Below are 23,227 nucleotides of genomic sequence, written 5' to 3'. Positions count from 1 at the left end.
TTTACATATGTATAAAAGCCTACATTAAAATCTGTCATATAAATTGGTCTCTTCATTAGAAATTAGCCTACTGATTGCCACCGTTGATGGACAAAATGTTTTAATAATATTACAAATATCTGTATGACATTATATTCTGCAGTTCTTCCCTGTTGTACCGAATATCTATACTTTTCAAATTATCATATCGAAGTTAGAAATTCAAATATTGTGACAATTTATTTTGTAGGGTGCCACAAGTTTGTTAAAATTTCCAAAGGGTGCCGCGACTAAAAAAAGGTTGGGAAACACTGAGTTAGAGCACTACAGCAAGAAAAAAAAACTAATGGAGCAACCCTGCCCCCTGTTGGTTGATTAGTAACACTTGCATGTGACAAGTATATAGCTCTGGATGTATGTTGTGTAACAAACAGTGTCTGTCTTTATTCTTATGTAAATTTACTCAGAAGATGCCCCTGATGATGGAGCTCTGAAATGTTGGGCCTGTGGTTTTATCTTATCATCGCTGCTTGTGGGTTCTTGTGTTAATTAGTAACAGCCTTTTTCTTGGTTTTATGGTTTGTTACAGTATTTTTATGTTGTTATTGATGTGTGATGTCACTGGAAAAGGAAATATATTTCTGAGGAAGAGTTTTTATCTTTCGATAAAAGATTATGTATTCCAACAATTGATTTAAAATGCACATATGAATAATTCGAAATAAGACCAGCAATGTTCTCTATTAAAGTAAAAAGCACTGATTTTGATTTCATGATGACTTGAAACTTTCTGAACACTTGAATGTAGAGATTTTGCATTTAATAATCTGCTCATAAGAATACAACATCTCAGTAAGGAGGTAAATATCCTCCTAGTCTGCAAATGACACTGTTGCTATGCAGTAATGAGTCTGGTGGCAGAGGAACAGCCAGATGTGCATCTCAGCTGTTTGCTAGGATCTGACTGTGGCACAGTAATTATCTCTGTCTAGACAATTGTCTTCATTTAACAATCAAGTGACATGCAGTATTATTTAATTTATCTGAGCTTCTTATTGTTTATTAGAGATGAACTCAAAGTTCTTTTCTGTTGGATTGGGTGAATGTGATTTCACCAAGTACATGTTCCTGGATCAACATCCTTGTTTATCCTAGAACAACATTCCAATCGACCAATCAGAATTGAGGGATACGTTTTCAAGAAATGTCAGTTTTAGGCTTACAATCAGGGTTAGATGCTTCTACACCCTTGTTATTCACCTATCATTTCCCTCTGATTTTAGGAATAAATTATGGGCAGGGTTAGATTTAGGGGTAGGGATTGGGTTAGGTCTATATTTTTGGACAGATAGTAATGTCGATCCAGGATCAACAAAAGATGTTAATCCAGGAACATGTCTTACTTGGCAAAATCACGGCGACCGTTGGATTGTTTGAAATCAAAGTGATGTTTTGGTCAAAATGGGCCATAAAGCACACAGTAAACTCAGGGATGTCATTTAAAGTGAAGTCATAATTCAAATTATGTCATTACTTAGTCACATTCTTGTTATTATAAATCTGTAGAGCGTTTATTCTGTGGTAAAACACAACTGAGAATACTGAAGCTGCTCTTCTGTACACTAAGTAAATGAGGGATGGATGTTATCCAAGTCTGAAGCCATATGATACCTTAGTGTGAACAACAGACCAAAATTTCAGTTGTTATTTGGAGAATATCATCCCTTCCACTGCTGCTCTTGTGTATATTTCTGCACTAGAACTAATTACATTTGGGTCAACCTGGTCCGACATATATTATATGTTAAAGGGGTCATATGATGCTGCTAAAAAGAACATTACTTTGTGTATTTGGTGTAATTAAATGTGTTTATGCGGTTTAAGGTTCAAAAAACACATTATTTTCCACATACTGTACATTATTGTTTCTCCTCTATGCCCCGCCTTTCTGAAACGCGTCGATTTTTACAAAGCTCATCGGTCTGAAAAAGCGAGGTGTGCTCTGATTGGCCAGCTATCCAGTGCATTGTGATTGGCCGAATTCCTCAAGCGTGTAACGGAAATGTTACGTCCCTTACCATATTGTGATGCCTGCAGCAACCACATGTGACGACCCGGGCTGGACTCTGCTTCGTCCACGGTGAAAGCCGATCCGGCGATCGACAGCGCGAAGTTGAAGTATTTCCTCAGCGACCAGCACAGATCAGCTCCAGGCATGACGAAGCTATATCGTCCTCTTTTGGAAGTCCAAACAAAGTAGTTTCGCTTTCACAACAAATCACACAGTGCCTTCACGACATGGCGGCGGCGTTGACAACAACAATACTACAGCGAGAATAAAAGTTATGCCTTCTCTCTTTGCGTGAATATTTGGGCGGCGTTATGCAAATCTTCCCAGATTGTGACCTAGATATGTGGGGGCGTGTTAGAACGAGCCGTTTTAGGTAGGCGTGGTTGACTCTTAACTTTTATAAAGAATATCTCTTTGGATTTGAGACTTTAGTCTTTGCAACTTTACAGGTCTTCTTTATGCACCAAGAGCTTGTAACACTCCAAAGTGAAAGGAAAAATTGAAATCGCATCATATGACCCCTTTAAATCCTCTGGAATCCCAAAATAAATCATGGAAAAACATGTGATGTGAAGTTTGAAGATGTGGAAGTGTGAACATTTTAAATGAATAATAACTTAAATATCAATCTGTTCATCACACAAAGCTACTTCATAAGTCTTGTAATATAGTACTCAAACTGCATAGACTACATTTATGGTACATTTATAATGGTTTTAGGTCATTTCGGAGCTTAAAATCATCCCCATCATTTTCATTGTATAGAAAAGAGCAGTCTGAACATTCAGCCAAACATCTCTTTTTAAGAAAGATATGTAACAGCATCAGGGTGAGTAAATGATGACATTGTTATAATTTTTGGTTGAACTATCCCTTTAAGTGTTTGTGCATTAAAAACTTTCTTGTAAAACTTCCTGCCATTGAAAGGCAGTGTGATGTTGTTAGTTGTTAGAAGAGGGTATTGAAGTGGAGTTCAGGAATATACTAGCCTACAGTACATATGTAACATGAGACATTGGCTATAATTTACTGTGTGACCTGCAATTGCTTCGCTATGCCTGGGTAAATGCACTGCACATTAAAGAAGGACATAGGGAGAGAGACACTGTGCTTTTATTACAGTAGTAAAAATTAGAGTCACAAGCAAAGTTCCTCCCCCTCAGCTATTGCACATGGATCTGTTTAGGATGCCTCCGGTAATGCATGTAGTTTCAGACAGGACATACACACCCTTGTACACACACACGCACAGACTCACAAGGCAGAAACACTCGTGCCCCGCTGCCACACTCTGTGTGTGGACTTGCTTGGAGCAGATGGTCTAAAATGAGCTCCTCAGGCTGGATACTGGCGGTGTGTGTTGTGGTTCTTGAAGGTAACAAAAAAAAATTGTGTATATGATGGCGATTTAGTCTTGATGGTGTGGTGTAACTATGTGACAATCATGCACTGTATGAGTAAGGTTTTCATTAAGGCAACATTTCTGTTCACCATCTGTTGTTGTGTCATGTGTATTTGGTTTATGTGTGTTAGAAATATATTTGCATGTCATTAGCCTAAAAATGAATTCTGCTATAACGTAATTTGTTTGCTCACTCTAACCATAAAACTAATCTGTTTACATATGATTATGAAGGAGATGGTGTGATTATTTTTTTATTCATAAAATTATGATATACTGTATATATGGTTTGCTTACTATATTTGCCTTGTTTACATTGTGGTTTTTGAGATTTTATGCATGTTTGTGAGTTGGGTTGCTTTTACGGTTTCAATCATATTGACACATTGAAACATTGTCATCTTGAATTATAAAGGCATAAATTTAACCACAATTGCTGACCTTTGTTCACCACATGTGTTGCCAGTGAGTTTAAAACAGTTACTCTGTTGTCCTGCATGTGTCTCTTCTCATGTCGTCACAGGAGGCAGACATGCTGTGTCGGCTGAGGAAGGGTCAGGCAGTGAGAGGAACTGTTCTGCAATTCCTCCGGTACTCTATTCTTCTATTCTTACTCTGTTCATGTTTTAAGACTCATCTTTAGCTCAGAGAGCAGTGGAAAGAGAAAATAATAACCCTGTCTCCAGCACACAGGCCTAATCTGGCCTTTCAGCGAGGAGATCTTCTCTTCTGATAAGAACACAATTTTTAGGTCATGCACACCCCAAATATGATCTCAGTGAGGTGTGTGTGTGTGTGTGTGTGTGTGTTGTCTGTGAACTTTCTCTGTCTTGTCTTGCACACACAGTTTTTCTTGCCTTATCAGTTGAAGCCGACTTAATCTCTATTTATATTACAGGTTGAAATTCAGTGTTTTATTATAAGGATTTGTGATATTTAACATTTGTGGATCGAGGATAGCATTTTTACTTTTTTAATGGATACAAAATCATTTTGATGCAGTATATTTAAATGATTCCTGTTGCTCCAGTATTTGCCACCAACAGCTGTAAACACGACTCTGAGGCTTCGTGATCTGAGAGCATCCATGATCCCCTTGAACATCTCAGCCTACATCATCCCAGCCACAGATGCTCATCTGGTACTAAACTTCTAAAGAGTGTCAGAAATGAACTTTTATATTAAGTGGCAATACTGGTCCCCTGAAATGTATATTTCTTTTCTTTTACTGTTTTAATCACAAACCGTGCCATAAACTGATGTCAAATAAGTCTAAATAAATTCTAATATTTTAACAATATGGTTTCTATAAAATCAATTTAAATACAGGCTGTAAATAATAATATTTATATTGTTGTTGTTTTTTTTTTTAAACAGAAACTACATTACTACATTTTATGTCTGCAGAGACACCACATGCCAAATCCAAAAATAGTTGGCCTAGAATTAATCAAATTCATTATATCAAACGATATAATTTTTTTGAGATTTTTAGTCCTCAGATTTTAAATATATGTTGCATTTTTGTCACTTTTGTAGCCATTTTTGACCTAAGCCCTGATTAATTTCTGACCCTCTAAGCTTTAAGCTCCTCTTCTCTTTCAATCTTCTTCATTCTCAGACATTACCTTTGTGACAGTAACTGACTGTGGTTTTATTGGCAGAGTGAGTACATTGCCCCCAGAGATGCGAGGTTGGCCTGGATGTCTGGCTTCACTGGCTCTGCAGGTGTGTTTCACAGCCAGCTGATCATAATATTGCTGTATCACCATGCATCATTCTCAGTCATATTATGTTTGTCACTTGGTCCTTGACAAACGGCCCACTTCTGTCTTCTGTTATACCTAACAAAAGTCTGTTTCTAATTTCTAGGAACAGCAGTAATTACTCAAAAGAAGGCTGTTTTGTGGACCGATAGCCGCTACTGGATTCAGGCAGAGAGACAAATTGACTGTAATTGGGAGCTAGAGCGAGATGGTGAGGAGCAAATGATATGAGTGAAATTAATATTTTAAACTTTATTGTGCCATCCCAAAGAGGCACGAAATCACTTTCATGGACTTTTTCATTAACTGTTCCCTCCTGGTGGAATGACCTGCCCAACTCAATCCGAGCAGCTGAGTCCTTAGCCATCTTCAAGAATTGACTAAAAACACATTTCTTCCGTCTTTATTTGACCCTCTAACTCTAGCACTCTCTTTTCTGATTCTATTCTTTAAAAAAAAAAAACTTGCCCCTTCTAGACTTGCACTCTATTCATTTACTAACTGCTTGTTTTCTAAAAAAAAAAAAAAGCTTGCTCTATTCTTTTTCTATTCTATATGTTTTCTTTTTATTTATTATATAATTTAAACCCATGCTACATGTACTGCGTTAAGCAGCTAACTGAGACTTGTTATAGCACTTGCATATCATTGCTCTCTTGTTGATTTGGATTGCTACCATTGTCCTCATTTGTAAGTTGCTTTGGATAAAAGCGTCTGCTAATGACTAAATGTTATGTAAATGTAAACATGTCTAAATGAAGTTGAACATGTGGGCGAATGAATGTCTTAAAACACATATTCAAAGGATATTGAAAAAGGCTATTCCATTGATTGCTGTTTAGAATTATTTTATTTTCCCCTAATTTGTCTGTTGTTCATTTGATCTGAGTCTTTAACTCTATTCTGGTCTAACTCTACTGGATCACAGCCTCTGTTCGCAGCATTACCAACTGGCTAATCCTAGAGATCCCTGAGGGAGATCAGGTGGGCTTTGACCCATTCCTCTTCTCTGTAGGTGAGCAAACAGTATATTAAAATTGTAAAACATATTAAATTGTTTAATATTTCACAATATTGCTTATATGTTTACTCTATTTTTCATCAAATAAATGCAGCCTTGGTGAGACTTATAAGAGACTTCTTTGAAAAATATTGAAAAAAATCTTACTGAAGCAAACTTTTGAATGGTAGTGTATATATAAACTTTCTTAAAAAGATCACATAAGAAACAAATCTAGTATCAAAGATTATCCCAATCATTTGTGAATCATTTGGTCACTATTCTTTGCTGCTTCAGACATATTTGACGTCTACAACACCAACCTGGCTCCAGCGGGCCGGCTCCTGAAGTCTATTCCTGATAACCTGGTGGATAAAATATGGACAGGTCGACCTCCTCTGCCTCCTGACAACCCAATACGCTTACCTGACAGTGTCATCGGTGTGTGCATGTCTTATCAGCATCACTTGACTGATAAGTACCAAGCGAATAGGGCAGAGGACCGTAAGATCATGACAAACAGAGCAATAAAGCTCTGATTTAACCTTTAATGACAAGTGATATAACTTACAGTAATGACAGTTGACAGAGGGGATATTCTAGTTCATTCTGGTGCCAAGATAAAGTCAATGAGGCATGAATAAAGGGATAGTCAACCTAAAAATAACTTCATGTTGGTCTAAACCTATATGGCTTTTTTTCTGTGTGGACATAAAAGGAGAAATGCTGTGCTCGTTGCACTTTTCCATAAAAGAGGCTTTCAAGCTTCCAAAAAGAATCTTAAAATTAGTTATTACAAGTCTTTTGAATTCATATGATAGCTTTGTGTGAGGAACAGATCAAACTTTTCAGTATTGTTTACTAATAATCTTCCTGCTGAGACTAATCGTTGAGTCAATGTGGAGAACTTGAGAGCCAAATCAGTCTGAATCATGAATCAACCAAAAATCATTCAATCATTTTGGTGGATAAGTGATTCACTGGACAGATGTTACTCAAAATAGTGGTTCTTTAGCAAATCAGTCGTCTCTACTTCTATGGTCCCTTTTATTGTAATTGCATAGAAAAGAGTGACCAAAGACATAGTGTAAGGGTTTGTAAATGGTGACAGAATTCTAATTTTTGGGTGAACTGTTTCTTTAAGGTTTTGATGTAATTGAAGTTTACATTGTGCCTGTGTGTGTTTGTTCGGATGTTCAGAGAGGACCTGGCCAATGAAAGTAGAGCAGATACGAGCCCAGATGAGTGACAATCCATACAAGCCCACCGCTGTGCTGCTTTCAGCTCTGGACGAGACTGCATGTAAGCACAAAACCGCACAAACACAAGGCCGCCTCATGTAGGAGATTTTCTCTGAATTGTTCTGTAAAACTCTAGTCAGGCCAAACATTTGAGTTTGCGTCTCTATTTTCAGGGCTGTTTAATCTACGAGGCAACGACATCCCTTTTAATCCATTCTTCTATTCTTACACTCTGCTGTCAATGGATGAGATATGGCAAGTTCCTCTGTTTCATATTAATAGCACTATACTTAGTTGGTGTACTGTACAGTTTCTAACTAACCTCCTTCGCCAGGCTCTTTGTGCACATCGAACGAATAACAGAAGAGTTGAAGGTGTACCTGAACACTTCATGCTACCATTCCTATTGTGTGCAGTTGCTTGAGTACAGCTCTGTGCGCTCGTACCTGCAGTCCTATCTACAGAAACCCAACGTGAGGGTGTGGGTGGGTACAGAGTACACCAACCAAGCCCTGTATGAGCTCATCACTCCTGAGGTAAGACCTGGATCCAAAATATAGGCTACTAGTATGTGCATGATAGCTTGGATGCTCAAATAAGGAGTCTCAAACTATCTGTGTGCTGCTGAATATGGCTGAGATGGTTTCAGTCAAGCCCCTCAAGTGTTAATAATTGATTTTCACTTTTTGCTTAAGTGTTAAATAGTATCCTAGTTTGTTTTTTCCCATATGGCTTTTAAAGGCTGAAAACATAAATGTAAAAATGTAACTGTAATCTAGGAGACAGCAAACAAGCCTGTGTTCTTGCATCTGTCAAAAATGTTTAGTTACGCACATCTACATCAGGCACATATCACCATTTGACAAAATTAGATTGCTATAATCGGTGGAGCCGTTTCTATTTTTGACACACTACACAGCTATTTCAGCTACTTTATTTTGCCCTTCAAGGGCTCTCTGAAGTAAAAAATTATATTATTGACAGATATGTAAATAAATATAATGTGACCATTACATTAGAGCCACTTTATGATGTTTCACTTAATGCAACGAGATACCTCTGTGATGAGCAAAAAAAAAAAATTTGAAAAGAAATGTGGATGGATGGTAGATAGCTAGATGAATAGGTGGATTCATGGATGGATGGATGGAGGGAGGGATGGAGGGATAGATGGATGGTAGATAGCTAGACAGATAGACAGCTAGGTAGATAGGTGGATGGATGGATGGATGGATGGATGGATAAATGGACGGATGGATGGAAGGTAGATAGCTAAACATAGGTTGATAGGTGAATGGATGGATGGATGGATGGATGCTAGATAGCTAAACAGATAGGTAGATACGTGAATGGATGGATGGATGGATGGGTAAATGGACGGATGGATGAATGGATGGATGGTAGATAGCAAGATGGATGGGTAGATTCGTGGATGGATGAATGGATGGATGGTAGATAGCTAGACGGAAGGGTAAATAGGTGAATGGATGGATGGATGGATGGTAGATAGCTAGACAGATGGTTAGGCGAATGGATGGGTAGATAGGTGGATAGATGAATGATTGATGGCTGGCTGGATGGATGGATAAGTAGATGGTTGGATGGATGGATCCTGACTGAAATTCTGATTTCATAAGTCTGCTTGAGTCCCACAGTACAGGTGAAGACAATATTTTACTACAGATGAACTTCTCTTATGTCTTTAAGGACAAACTTCTGACCAGCACCTACTCTCCAGTACTGACCACAAAAGCAGTGAAAGATGCGACTGAGCAGCGTATTCTCAAAGAGGCTCATGTAAGAGGACACACACACTGTCTTCTCCCCAAATGACTTTTGTAAAGCAGTCATAACCCTGATGGACACTGTTGACTGATACCTGTGTTGTATTATCGTAATTTCTAGATTGAGGGGCACCTTATCACATCATAAAGCCACATTAGGAGGCCAGACAGACTCCATTCATTGCAGCTCAATGTAGCTGAATCAATGTCTTATCGCTCCTTATCGTAGAACCTCCATCAAACATATTGGGACCTTTATTACTGATGGTGTTTGCTTGTATTCAGTGCTCTATTGACATATTTTGCCGAATGAGTTTTTTCAATCGAAAACAACTGCATTTGATAACATGCATGGACAAACATCTTAGTTCTGGTGTTTTATGGCCCAAAGCCAGACCTCAGTTGACTGCTTTCAATTAATCCCCTCCGTCTGGCATCCGTCTGGTCTCAAGCAGGTGATTTTGTTCTTATCAGCCATGATGGGTGAGCCTCCTCTCTCCCGCAGATTAGGGATGCAGTCGCAGTCATGCAGCTTCTGGTGTGGCTTGAGAAGAAAGTTCCGGAAGGCACAGAGACCGAGCTTACAGCAGCACATTTTGTCGATCAGTGTCGCGGGTACAGAACTGTGAAGCTAAACCCCCATCACTGATACCACTCACACAAACACATTTTATTGACAGTAATTATTTCAAGTTTTTTTTAAGGCCTGCGGTTCCAAGAGTATATGTACTATTCGTTTTCTAGATAATATTTGAGAACCAGCTCCAAGATCAGTCACTACATTACAAATTCTTATTGAGAGCAAAAAGAGTGAAAATCTGAGTAAAAAAAGTGCAAGACTATTATATATAACTATTGAATTACAGTCAGTGATCTAAGTATGAAACTGTTTGAAACTTTTTTTTTTTTTTTTTTCAAAAATATTTAGACACATGGGTAGCATTCATTCATTCAATGACATACACATGGGTAGTGTAATTCTTTTACAGTAAATTTGGTCCATTATGGCTAAATAATAGTTTACGTATGGAGAAAATTAATGGAATATTTACTTCCAGAAACAGTCTCTAGCACTCTATATTAGCCATCTTTCTAAGCTTGCATTATTCGAATAACATCATTTCCACAATTAGAACATGTTAGTACATCAAGGATGTTAATACGGAAGATGATTTACTTGTGTAAACTTCCTTTTTCTTGAGAATCACAAACCCTTTACTGTGTTTTGGCAGCAAACAGAAGAACAGCAGAGGGCCAAGTTTTGAGACAATTTCTGCAAGTGGACCTAATGCTGCTCTTGCTCACTACAGGTATTGAATATTATATGTGTTCCTCTTCCTGTCCACTTATGACGTTTAGCTTTTCGGTCATTTCCTTTGTTCACTTTAATTATATTCACTATATTTATGTCGTCATTTTTTAAATCATTGCACCTTTTTTATTTATTACAGTCCATCTAATGAAACTGCAAGGAAGCTGTCAGTGGATGAGATGTATCTTGTTGACTCTGGAGGACAGTACCTGTGAGTTTTATAGAACTATTTGTGCATAGTTATGTTTGTGTGCAAAACAAAAAAAAATGCATGGCCAAGCTCATGCATGCATTCTGTCTGATTTATGTTACCTAAACCATCTCATTCTATGTGTTACAGTGACGGTACTACTGATATAACGCGTACTGTGCACTGGGGTAATCCCACTGACTTTCAAAAGGTACTGAATGGTAGGCATAGGAAGATATTGGTGATGCAGGGTGTAATAGGATGCTTATACTTATACTCCATGTCTTACTCTAATAGGAGGCCTACACAAGAGTGCTCATGGGAAATATTGAGATTTCAAGAACCGTCTTTCCTGCTGGAACTAGAGGTGAGGACCTCCTCATCTTCAATCACAATCTCCCTTCAAGCAACCGTGGCATGATACTTCCACAAGAGGGCGCCGTATCCACAGCAGACTTCTCACAGTGACCACCACAAAACCTGTCAAGTGCTAACCTTTCATGTGGTTTTATCCTCACCCTAGGTGTGAACATGGAGATGCTGGGACGAAGAGCACTGTGGGAAGTTGGCTTAAATTATGGTCATGGCACAGGTCATGGTTTGGGGAACTACTTTGGAGTCCATGAATGTAAGTCTGACTCTGTAACATGTTTTTATATTTATTATATATTTATTTCAATAATCTGGTCATTTAAATGCATTTGTGTTTATAAGAATCATTTACAAGTAAAATACACTATTGTTTAAAAGTGTTTTTTTTTATTCATCAAGGATGCATTATATCAGCTAAATATGACAGTAAAAACATTTATAATGTTACAAAAGATTTCCATTTTATAAATATTGTTCTTCTGAGCTTTCTATTCAAACATGCTGGGAAAATAAATTGTATAATATTCATTATATTCACAAAAAAATATTAGGCGGCACAATGCACAATTGTTTTTTTAGCATTGACAATAATAAGAAATTGATAAATTGAATTTAAAATATTTTACAATAGAAAACTTTGTAATACTATTTCACATTATTACTGTTTTTACCTTATTTTATTTATTTATTTACTTATTACAAATAAATGCAAATCTACTTGGTGAGCATAAATAACTTTCAAAAACACACACATATACAGGTATATTTATTTATAGATATATGCTTTATCTCTTCATCTAACGTCTTTGTTTTCTCTCTGATAGGGCCTGTGGGTTTTCAGTCCAATAATATTCCATTTCAAGAGGGGATGTTCACATCAATTGGTGAGGAATCATTAAGCATCTCATAATGATTGTCTTATGTTGATCATTACGGTTATAAACTGACAAACTCTCCTCTAGAACCTGGTTATTACAAGGAGAATGACTTTGGTGTAAGGATAGAGGACATTGCTGTCACTGTTCCAGCTACTACAAAGGTATATCCAACTAACTGAGAACTCTGTAAATCCACTGCAGTTAGCCAAGGGCAGTGCCTAAAGAAATATTAATAATATGTGCATTTTTTCTTGCTTAAATTAAAATTCCTTTTTTCCTGTTTTCCCTTCAAGCATGGCAACAACTACTTGACATTTGAAACTGTCTCACTGGTGCCTTATGACAGAAAACTGATAAACACATCTCTTCTAAGTCCTGAGCAGGTACTGTAATAGTGCCATATAATATTTATACGTGTGTGTGTGTGTGTGTGTGTGTTATTAATATAAATACATTCATGTGTTTACTTTCATATCATGTATTGTGTGATATATATAAACTGTTATTAATCTAAATACATCAATGTTTTCTTTCATATCATTAACCATTTTGGTACTATTGGTTTGTGTTGTATGCCATTCGGTGTTCAGTGTAAAATCTGGCTAATAATCATTTAAGAACCACAACTTTGTGTGTTTAAACATATGTTATTTTCTAGTGCTGGTTTCCTCTGAAAATGTGCCCACAGGCGCTCTTCGCTGGAAATACATCTTAGGAGGGGGGTTGTGGGTTAGCACATGTCTGAAAATGGCCTTATTTTAATTTATGACGAAACAGGAATCACTTACTGATCTCAGCTATCTGACAGCATTTTATTTGTTGTTGTCTTGTAGGTGCACTGGCTCAACAAATACTGTGAGACCATCCGGAGCATGGTGGGTCCCGAGCTGGAGAGGCAGGGGCTGAAGGAGGAGTATGACTGGATGATGAAGCATACGGCACCCTTCCTTAGTGCTGGAGTTTCAGCTGTCATCTCCTCAGTCACACTCTTAGTAACAGTGCTGCCCTCTGTTTTACTGCATAATCTGCTGTAAAACAAGCACTGAAGAGCATAACCCACTTCGCAGCGTTCAGTACTGCTTCTGCTCCTATTGTGGGCTGGGGTGACAAACTCACTATCAGGTACAAACAGAAAAGCTCCAATGTTGAGTACTTAAATTAAGTTGTCTATAATATACAGTGTTCTTTCTTTCTTTCTCTTCTATTTCTTCTCTTTTTCCGGATTTTCTTTTCAAGCCATTTTCATTGGATTTACCACCTCATTAGGATTTGTCCTATGTTTGAACTTGTGTTAGTATTTTATAATGTATTTTATGACAAAGGTTTGTACGTTTAATTAAGAAAGACAATATTAAGATTTAAAAATGATACATTGCATGTGTTTGTATGAATATATTATTTTAAGACAATCATTGTTCATTTATAGTTTATTAAAGTAAGATTACTACAGTATCTCCACTACTTTGGTTTATCTATGACTGCGTCCGAAAGCTTAGGCAGGCTATCAGGCAGCGTTTGTATTGAAGTTACCTCACAAAACAGATTTCAGACAGACTTCTAAGGCAGAATAACAGTCTAATGATCTTCAAGAAAATATAAAGAACTTTGGTGATAGGTGAATATTTAATTACAACAATACTAATTAATAACTATCAAAAGTGGAATACGTTGGTCAAAATCATTTATTTATACATAAACTGACCACCAACCACAGCTTTTATTAGATTTTTTTAGCTTAAATATCACAGAATGGAAAGCACAGGATTGTGGGACAAAAAAAACCCTGCATATTTCTTAAATTAACCTGCACTTTTTCAAATGTCTAGATTAATTTGTTCAATTCCGTTCAAGTTTATTTGTATAGCGCTTTTTACGATACAAATCGTTGCAAAGCAACTTTACAGCAAATTAAGTTTCTACAATATTTAGTGGTAGCTTATCAGTTGTGACTGTCAGTTTATGTACATATGGCAGAAATGTACGGAAAAATCAATTAAAGACGTAATCAAACAGACGATGAACACTATTAACAGCAATTATTATATGATGCAATCAAACTTATAGCAAAATTTTGTTAACACAGAGCTCAACACTAGGATTTTTCTGCTGCTCCATTCAGTTGTTCAGCCCTGATCACAAAAAACGTATAAGTTATTATATATATATATATATATATATATATATTATAATGCCAGCTATAAGGACATTCATACTTTTGGCATACAGTACAATGCACAGCATTGAGTGGTTTATATTCAACCCATTCTAAATGATGCATCAGAGAAAACTAAATATATCACTATATATAATAATATATAAGTTTGCAAGGCATGAAAGCACATGATGAACACATAAAAATGTAGAGACAACACAGAACTGGATGTGCATGAGTGAATAAATCAACTGAATTACGAACCATTTCAGACTTTTTTGCTAACCCGTTTGACCAATTAGATCAGAATAGTGATTCATTCATTCTAAACAGTGCATAGAATAAACATATGCTGAAATATTATCAGAGAAAATGATTCTTAGGACAGTATACATTAATCCCATTGACATAAGGATTTATCAGTTATAATTTACACGCACAGCGATATTTCCTAATTTCCTAAAATAGGTCTAGCGACAGCCATGGCATTATCTGCGCAATATGTTTTGAAAAAAGCTGAAAATATTTTTGATTGTAAGATTTTATGTGGAGGTAACAACTTCAGTAACTTTCAGTAATGAGACTAGCTCAGTAAAATCCATTGTAGCTTTGATGTGACATGCACATATGGCTGTCAAAATCCCCCAAAAAATATTTGCCACTGAACTCCGAACTGCAATTTTCTGCAAAGCTAGAGCTAAATACTTCACATAAATCATCTTCTAGTCATCAATCATTTATTGAGCTGGAAGATTTGTACTGTAACCTTTTATTCTCATGTTGGCATTTCTTTATTAAGCCAAAACCATGTATCACAATGTTTTTATCACCGCTCATTGTCATTGCTTTATCATTGCCGCAAATTCACATTTATCACCATTAATATGTCAGATGCCATAATTAATAGTATACATTTTATTTAGAAACTGTCAGCAGTCATTTAAAAACATAAATCATGCTTTCCATGAATTCCGTATTTTTTGCGTGTAAAAATGACTTGTGACCAATCCTTTCTAAAATATTGGCCCAATGTGTCATGGCCGTTTGTGTTGGTTTTAGAGCCGGGCATGGTTTAGGGCACTGAAACTGACATGACAGCATGAAACCGAGTTCTATCTCTCACACCGATATCAAAGCAGACGCACATCTTAACAGTGCTTTCTGAGAACCAGCTTAATTGTCACAGGCCTGAAGCGAGCTGCTGTCAATAGCACTGCTGCATGTGAAGGTCTCATGCCTGCAGAGGTGCGGTTGCTTGGCAACAGTTCCGTCAGAACCGCAGTAAGGTGTGAGTGTGGTTTCTGAGATGTCCGCTCACTCACTCGTTCTCTCTCTCTCTCTCTCTCTCTCTCTCTCTCTCTCTGCGCTTCTTTGTTTGGCTGTTCTCCTCCAGCTCAAAACAACTTTCAACATTGTTTCTCATCTTCACAAAAATAGGACTGATGGGTGTGATTCTCTATATTTGTCGTTTGTTTCTTTCTGTTCTCTGACCATACAATAAAGAGGAACTGCAGCAACAGGAGGTTTTGAAAACAATGACCTCATTAAAGTTGTCATTGTACTTGACCGCTGGCTGTACAACAGAAAACACTGTTGTTATCTAAAGTCATGTACTACGTGTTACTTGCAGTCGTATGTGCCTCTTTGAACCAAATATTTCATACTCATGACATGCTCATTTTTGTCAGGCATCTTACCATGTGGTGTAAAAAAAGAAATAAAAATAACTCTCACACACAGAAACTTCCTCTATTATCTGTCCCAGCAAAGGTCTCAGGACACTTCTCAGGACTTTTTTTTACTTTAATAAATCAGTACTCAGAGGCATCATAATCATTAATGATAGTTTCCATGTGATATGGGTAATATGTGAAATAATAATAATTATAGAGAGAGAGAGAGAGAGAGAGAGAGAGAGAGTTTGTGTACTAATTAATTGGTAATTAGTAATAATTGTATATATGCATATAATATTTAATATTTTAATTAAATTATATATTTAATTCAAACATTACAATATTTACATTTTCTACTTTAAATATTTTTTATTATTTTATTTCTTTATTTAATATTTATAAGTTTCTATTTATAAGTATTAGAATATTTAAATGTTCTACATTAAGTAGTTTTTATTTTTAGATATTTATTTATATTAATATGAATTAAATATTTATTTAAATGTTCTAAATTAAATATTTTAATTATTTATTTCAAATGTATTTTTATTTATTGTTTGTATGTTTATAAGTAATATTTCTAAGTATTAGAAAATGTAAATGATTGAAATTACATTTTTTATTATATATTTTAACGGATAAATCATTCATATACATGAATTAATTAATTAAAAAATGTACTTGATTTACAAATATTACAATATTTACCTATTCAAGTATTCAAAATATTTAGAGTCAGAGACTCAATTCAATGTTTACCTCAAGAAATAATCAAAAATAATAATAATAATTCATCATGTTCTTATCTGAACTCCATTACAAATCTTCAGGGTAAGGATGTTCTGTATCACTGAATATATAAATAACTGGTCATTAGTTGTTGTTTTTTTATCTTTTTATCTCTGGTTTGTTTTTTTATCTGATATGAACCATTTCAACCAAAACCACCTCTTAAACAAAGAAGTTCCTGTCTAGTCATGTGACTTCCTCAAGCATTTAGTTCTCCACTCCAGAGAGCAGAGAAGAACTTTTCTTCTGCCTCTTCCTCCTCTGGTGGCTTTTGTCTCTTTGTGAGTGGCACCGTGGCAGTAAGACTGACAGTTCGTTTAGAATAACCAAGTGTCATACTGCCACAGCTATAGTCGTGGTCCTCAGGAGCATATTGCCCACCCACTACCGGATCAACATGTTACGACGGAAACCATCCAACGCATCTGAAAAGGAGCAGGGCCAGGTGCAAAAGAAGAAGGTAGGAGTTTGTGTCTTAATGCATGTGTGGCCCTGTTTTGAAGAGTTAAAGAGTAGAAATGATGTTCTTGGAGGTTTCCTTCTGGAGGTCGTCAATCCCAAGGGAGTACACACACATAATAAACTGTTTAAAAAGCAAAAGGTCAATGAAACAAATGCATATGGCAGAACATGTGGTTTTGTTGCTAACTGTTTGAAACAACAGTACTTTGAGAGGCTTTTTCAAGTGTTTTCATTCATCAGCATTAATAATAGTCCTATTGTAATATGTAGTTTGACTTCAGCCCTGTAAGAACTGAAACTCTATGATTGTTCTGGGTGAAATGCATGGCTGTGCAGCAGTTCCTGTAGAGACAGCAGACCATACCACACATCCTGAAGCAGTTCATTCCTCATCAGTGCAAAGCATCCAAAAACAGCTCCTCAATTCGAAGTGACATTTGCGTAGGTCTTCACAGAAATCAGCGGTTAACTGCTTCTACAGCATTACTCTTATTTTCCATTTGATTCACATCTTGCGTGTAACAACCAACAGTTTCGATATTTCTCCTCTGTGAAACTGCAGGTGCTTTGTAAACCCATGGAATCCAAGCAAAGTGAGATCTGAAAATCTTGCTGTTGTGCATCATGGTTATTTTGCTGTCTTTTATTTATATGTTTTAAACCAATGCCTTTCTCATATCCTTATCCAGAGTACAGAATGTAGCATAGAGTTGACGCTCATTACCATCACCTCAAATGTTGCAGTTTCCTCTTTGGTCATGGTTTAGATTATGCATAATCTTTTCAGTCGAGATCTGTCAAAAATATATTTCACCATCTCATGAGGATGCAGAATGTTGTCACTGTGTTTGAGAAATGTATGGGGAAGGTTTGCAAATAGATGGGAATGATTTGTGCAATGATAGTTTGACAGTGGGACTATTTAGTTTAGTATGATTTTCGAATCTCTTCTGCATTTAGTTGTCTTAGCAGATTGCAGTCTGTTGTGTGTTGTCTAGATAGTGCACAGCTCTGCAGGGATTGGCTGCATGATGACTGTGACATACCCACTTCCTGAGTTGAAGAAAAGTGGCACAGTGAAAGGTTTAGATAAGAGAGAGAGAAAAAGTCAAATTGGAACAAGGATGCACAACAGCCCACAAAACCCACACTGAATGACTAGCATTAATTTCAAAAAAAAGTTTCTTATTCTTGAATGAATCTGCTCTGGTTCTACTCAAACAAGTCACACTTTGCAATGCAGTGTCTTTTAGAGTTACTTTATCATATAGATCAGCGGTGCACAAACCAGGGCCGGAAAGCCAAAGTTCGCTTATGATGACCTTTGATTTGTCCCACCATGCCATAACACAATGAAACTGAATTTTTAGGTATATATTAAATGTTATTATTATTTTAGTATAATATAGTTGGATGTAATTTACATTCTGTCTAATGGCCCTCAATTAAGTTTGAGTTTTTGGCCCTAGAAAGATTAGACTGACACATTGTTATTGTAATCAATTACATTGAGAAGTTACAGTGACATTGTTATGTAAAGTGTCACCAAACACATTTTCCTATCTGTGAAAACCTATGAAAGCTTCTTTTTCATGAACAGTCCAAAGGTTTTTCCACCCTACAAAACACTTGAACTAAGTATTATCCATGCTTATAATTTCATCTGGTCCATGGTTCTGAAAAGGATAATGTGGATTATTCTGCTCAAATATTACTCCAGAGGCCCGATAATGCCTCCAAATATTGATCAGGATATATGCTTGTGGAATTACAATAACATTAAATGGCCATTATAACATGAGCTATCAGTTAAAGTAAACTGGATTTGTTCATGATGCATAGAGATTACATTTCATCAGCATAATGCTTCAACCATAAGGCCAATTGGGTCAGGAATCATGAGCAATAATCTATCTATGGGTCTGTCTATATCTGAATACTGTACAGTACTGTAACTTTGATTAGTCTCTGATGAGAAACTGTTCTGTGTTTACAGCTGACTCTGCAAAGGTCCAGCAGCTTCAAAGACTTTATGAAGTCAAAGCCGTCATCACCCGTAGTGAGCTCTGAGCTTACACTGGATGAAACAGTAAGTGCAGTAGTTTGTTAAAGGAGCAGTTTACCAAAAAAAAAGGAAAGTTCCGTCATTTAAGCACCTCCCTACTGGTTCCAAACCTGTATGAGTTTATTTCAGCTGTTGAACACAAAAGAAGATTTTTTTGAAGAATGTTGGTAACTAAACAGTTGATATGGAAAAATACTATGGAAGTCTATGGATACCATCAACTGTTTGGTTGCCAACATTCTTCAAAATACCTTCTTTTGTGTTAAACAGCTTAAATAAACTCATACAGGTTTAGAACCACTTGAGGGTGAGTAAATCAAGACACAATTTTCATTTTTGGTGAACTATCCCTTTAACTATGGAGATAAATTTGCTCTACTCGAGCTCCAACTTACTGTTGTCTCATGATTATCAAACTATTGGACAATGTGAAGTTGTGTAGAAAAAAACAACAGCCAAGTCACAGTTAACCTTAAACCAAACTGCTAGAATGGTGCTTAATAACGGCTTCATTTGAAAGTTTTAAAAATATCTAAACAGGATGTCATCCTTTCATGAGCCCTTCAAGCAGAGAGCCTGCTTAACCTTCTGTCTGCTTTTCAGAGAAGCAGACAATTGTGGTATTTTATGCATAGATATATACGATTTTCTATAAGATTTATTTATAATGACTGCTGAAAATTCTAATAATAAATGATAAAATATAATAAATTATATTTATAAAAATAAATGTTCTAAGAGAAAACAGTTATTTTAAATTGTAATAATTTTTCACAATATTGCTGTTTTTATTGCATTTTTTATCAAATAAACGCAGCCTTGGTGAGCATAAAAGACTTCTTTCAAGAACATTTTTTAAAATTGGTGTATATATTTTATTATCAATCAGTCAAGATAATATTTGACATTGTTTTAACAAAAATTCATGAATAAAAAATGTATTATTAATGAATAATTTAATAAATATTAATATATTTATTGTTGTTAAAACTGTGTCCTGTTCGATATCAAAAGTGTTAAATGGTATGGAATCGCTTTCTGTGCGGGTGTTAAGTGAAGTGCTGAGGTATAAACACAAGGGCAGTGTAACAGATTGCTGTAAAATCCCCTTGACGCCTACAGGTACTTTTGTTTTTTGTCTGTGCCTTTGATAACAGCACATGTCCTAAAAGGAAGAGCCTGTGACATTTCTCTTAGAGCTCAGAGAGGAGGCGCTACACTGACTCACTGTGGTAATGACACAAAAACCACTGTCACAGACTTTACTGGAAATTCTCTTGAGAACGGGCCCATCAAGTTAAAACTAACACCGCTTATAGTGAGGTTATATCACAAACAAATACATGCTGATTCAGCTTAGCCAGGGCAAAGACCTGAACATAACATTACAAAAGTGTTATGAAAAACACATCAAAGAGTTCTGCACTCAGTAATTAAAAACAAAAAGGTTACTTGATGTAAATCAAGGCAATACGTTCTAACAGAAGTCTGTCTCGTTTTCTTTAATGATGGAGCCAGGACATGAGGGCAAGCAGCAAGAATTATTCATTGCCTGTAGACCTTTTTAGACAAGAGGAAGTTTTATGAGTCAAGAGGACAAAATTAGAAGCTGAATAAATGCACAGTAAAAACAGTGTAATTTTTTTGTGAAATTTCTTTCTGCAGCTGGAGAGTGCACCACCAGAGGATTCAGGGAAAAGTAACGGGAAACTGGGAAAGAAATGGAGAAACGTCATATCTCGCACAATGACCCGTAAAACCTCCAAGATGGTACAGAAAGCCCTTGCAGAGGAGGGGGTAAGCTGAAAGCACAAGTGTAAAGTACAATAAGAGTCAACGGTGAACTAACAATAAACACTTTTACAGAATTTATTCATCTTGGTTAATGTTAATTGCTACAGTTTTTTAGCATGTCAAATTTTTCAGTATTTCCACATCCAATTTTATAGATTGTGTATAAAATAATGTAATTGCATTTATAAATTATCATTATATTAATAAATGCTGTACATTTGTTAGCTAATTATGCCTAATGCATCAATTAATGTAAATTAATTTAACCTTAATCCTTGTAAAATATGGTTATAAACGTTTATTTATTATTTTATTTTATACAATTTTCCTAAGAAATCTAACATGCTAGCAACCATCTAAGAAAAACACTTAATGCAACAGATTTAACTTTTCTGGTTTCTAATTTTTATTAAAAAATGTTCTAAGTAAACTAACATAGCAGACCTATCTAAGAAAAGCACTTAATATAACAGATTGAATTTGTCTCCCCCATGTGGATGAGACCAGTACATTTTATACAGTCAGCAGTCTCAGATGTTTTCAGTAGCTTAATGCTATGGCATTCATGAGCATATGAATTAAAATTAACTTTTAATTATGTTACGTTTGTTGATTTCAGAATGAGAGTGGGGAGGACGGCTCTATGTCTCCCATGTCTCCAAATGACTGGATTCCAGATCTTACTGCTGGGAACAGAACGTCTGTGTGCTCCAACAGCTCAGAGGACACAATACACAGCCCTCTCTCACGCCAGCTCTCTGGATGTAAGCAGTCTTAGCCCGGCACAATACGAAGCTGAAGTGAGATCATGAGGCTGATTGATTTTTTTTTCCTGATGTGCAGGTGCTGACAGGCAGAGTCTGGACAGTGGCTTCAGCCAGAGAGACAGTATGAGACTGGAGGACAGCACCTACACAGGGCCCTTCTGCGGCAGAGCCCTCGTCCACACTGACTTCACCCCCAGCCCCTATGACATTGAATCCCTCAAACTACAGGTCAGGCTTTTAAAAAGTGCTGTTTATGGACAATGAATGAAAAAAAAACTGCCATTATTTACTCTTCTATTTATGTATTCTTCTTTTTTCTTATTTGTTTTAATTCATTTTAAATACATTTTTAATCCATTTGTATTTAATCAATAGTATCTTTAAACACTTTTTATGGAAAGGACTTTGAATTACCATTGTGTATGAGAATAGTATATTATTAATATACTATTATGGTTTATGTAAATATTGTAGTTAAAAGTTTTAGTCATTTTGTTGGGTGTTTTTGCCATTTTTATTAGTTTTTGTTGTTTTTTAAATATATGTCTATATAATTTTTATTAATTTTTATTTCAGTTTTAGTTTGTTATTTTAGTTAAACTAAACAAAAATGTTAAACTAAAAGAAAATGAGAAATGTTGCCTTGGCAACTGGCTGAAATAAAATAGTATAATAAAATAAAAAAATACAATTTATTTTATTTCAGTTCATGTTTATTTTTGGCTCAAGTAGCAAGACTGTTTATTTATTTATTTGTTTGTTTGTTTTAGTCTAAGTTTAGTTAACTATAATAACCCTGATATATGAAATGTGCTATAGAAATAAACTTGCCTTGCTTTTTGTGGAACACAAAAGAAGTCATTTTGAGGAATTGTACTGGCTGCTCTTTTCCATACAATTAAAGCACAATGAACATTTTCCTGAAGCTTTCGAGCATCCGATGGTTGCAAAAGCCCTGTAAAAGTATCAAAAAGTGGTCCATAAAATGTGTGTGCTATGCTTAAGTGTTTGTGAATCTTGAAATCTTAAGTGCCCAATCGCGAGATAAAAACAACCAGAATTACTTATACTGTGTTTCACGAAAGAAAGTAATACAAGTAATGACACAATTTTGAGTATAACTAATCCTTTAAAACATTGTAGTATGCAGCAAGTATATTGTATGTAGTGCACTTACATTTTTCAAAACACACAGAAAGGAGACATCATCCAGATCATTGAGAAGCCACCAGTAGGCACCTGGACTGGTAAACTCAATAACAAAGTGGGCTCCTTTAAATTCATCTACGTCACAATACTACCAGAGGAGGACACACCACCAAAGAGGAAGCGATGCCAGAGTCAAGGACGCAAGAACAAACCCAAACCGCAAACCCTGGAGGAAGTTCTGGAGAGAATAGGCCTAACTGTAAGCCTAAAGTTACTTTCTCTTAAAGGGTTAGTTCACCCAAAAATGAAAATTAGTCCATAAATTACTCACCCTCAAGTCATCCTAGGTGTATATGACTTTCTTCTTTCAGACGAATC

The 23,227-nt window shown here is 36.0% G+C and overlaps 2 protein-coding genes across 2 annotated transcripts in view; both read left to right on the top strand.

Annotated features, from left to right (window-relative positions):
* The window catches only part of LOC107664313 (xaa-Pro aminopeptidase 2-like), a 15,381-nt gene extending 2,259 nt beyond the window's left edge, over positions 1-13,122 (top strand). The window contains exons 2-22 of the mRNA XM_016454840.1: positions 3,260-3,425; positions 3,976-4,043; positions 4,483-4,593; positions 5,117-5,180; positions 5,325-5,429; positions 6,147-6,233; positions 6,516-6,659; positions 7,419-7,520; positions 7,633-7,714; positions 7,794-7,995; positions 9,167-9,256; positions 9,749-9,858; positions 10,476-10,553; positions 10,695-10,766; positions 10,896-10,956; positions 11,043-11,112; positions 11,269-11,373; positions 11,942-12,001; positions 12,080-12,156; positions 12,289-12,378; positions 12,829-13,122. Coding sequence (XP_016310326.1) covers positions 3,260-3,425; positions 3,976-4,043; positions 4,483-4,593; positions 5,117-5,180; positions 5,325-5,429; positions 6,147-6,233; positions 6,516-6,659; positions 7,419-7,520; positions 7,633-7,714; positions 7,794-7,995; positions 9,167-9,256; positions 9,749-9,858; positions 10,476-10,553; positions 10,695-10,766; positions 10,896-10,956; positions 11,043-11,112; positions 11,269-11,373; positions 11,942-12,001; positions 12,080-12,156; positions 12,289-12,378; positions 12,829-13,029 — 2,145 coding nt within the window. The 3' untranslated portion in view covers positions 13,030-13,122. The remainder of the gene's footprint in view (positions 1-3,259; positions 3,426-3,975; positions 4,044-4,482; positions 4,594-5,116; positions 5,181-5,324; positions 5,430-6,146; positions 6,234-6,515; positions 6,660-7,418; positions 7,521-7,632; positions 7,715-7,793; positions 7,996-9,166; positions 9,257-9,748; positions 9,859-10,475; positions 10,554-10,694; positions 10,767-10,895; positions 10,957-11,042; positions 11,113-11,268; positions 11,374-11,941; positions 12,002-12,079; positions 12,157-12,288; positions 12,379-12,828) is intronic.
* Positions 13,123-16,844: 3,722 nt separating this feature from the next.
* Positions 16,845-23,227, top strand: part of sash3 (SAM and SH3 domain containing 3) — a 13,365-nt gene continuing 6,982 nt past the window's right edge. Inside the window, exons 1-6 of the mRNA XM_016454855.1 lie at positions 16,845-17,072; positions 19,071-19,172; positions 20,811-20,936; positions 21,553-21,697; positions 21,777-21,928; positions 22,896-23,108. Coding sequence (XP_016310341.1) covers positions 17,010-17,072; positions 19,071-19,172; positions 20,811-20,936; positions 21,553-21,697; positions 21,777-21,928; positions 22,896-23,108 — 801 coding nt within the window. The 5' untranslated portion in view covers positions 16,845-17,009. The remainder of the gene's footprint in view (positions 17,073-19,070; positions 19,173-20,810; positions 20,937-21,552; positions 21,698-21,776; positions 21,929-22,895; positions 23,109-23,227) is intronic.

The sequence above is a fragment of the Sinocyclocheilus anshuiensis genome, unplaced genomic scaffold (assembly GCF_001515605.1).
Source record: "Sinocyclocheilus anshuiensis isolate Anshui unplaced genomic scaffold, SAMN03320099.WGS_v1.1 scaffold111, whole genome shotgun sequence".
In the NCBI taxonomy this organism is placed as follows: Eukaryota; Metazoa; Chordata; class Actinopteri; order Cypriniformes; family Cyprinidae; genus Sinocyclocheilus; species Sinocyclocheilus anshuiensis.
Note: the sequence above shows the minus strand (reverse complement) of the source record. Positions and strands in the feature narration are given on the sequence as shown.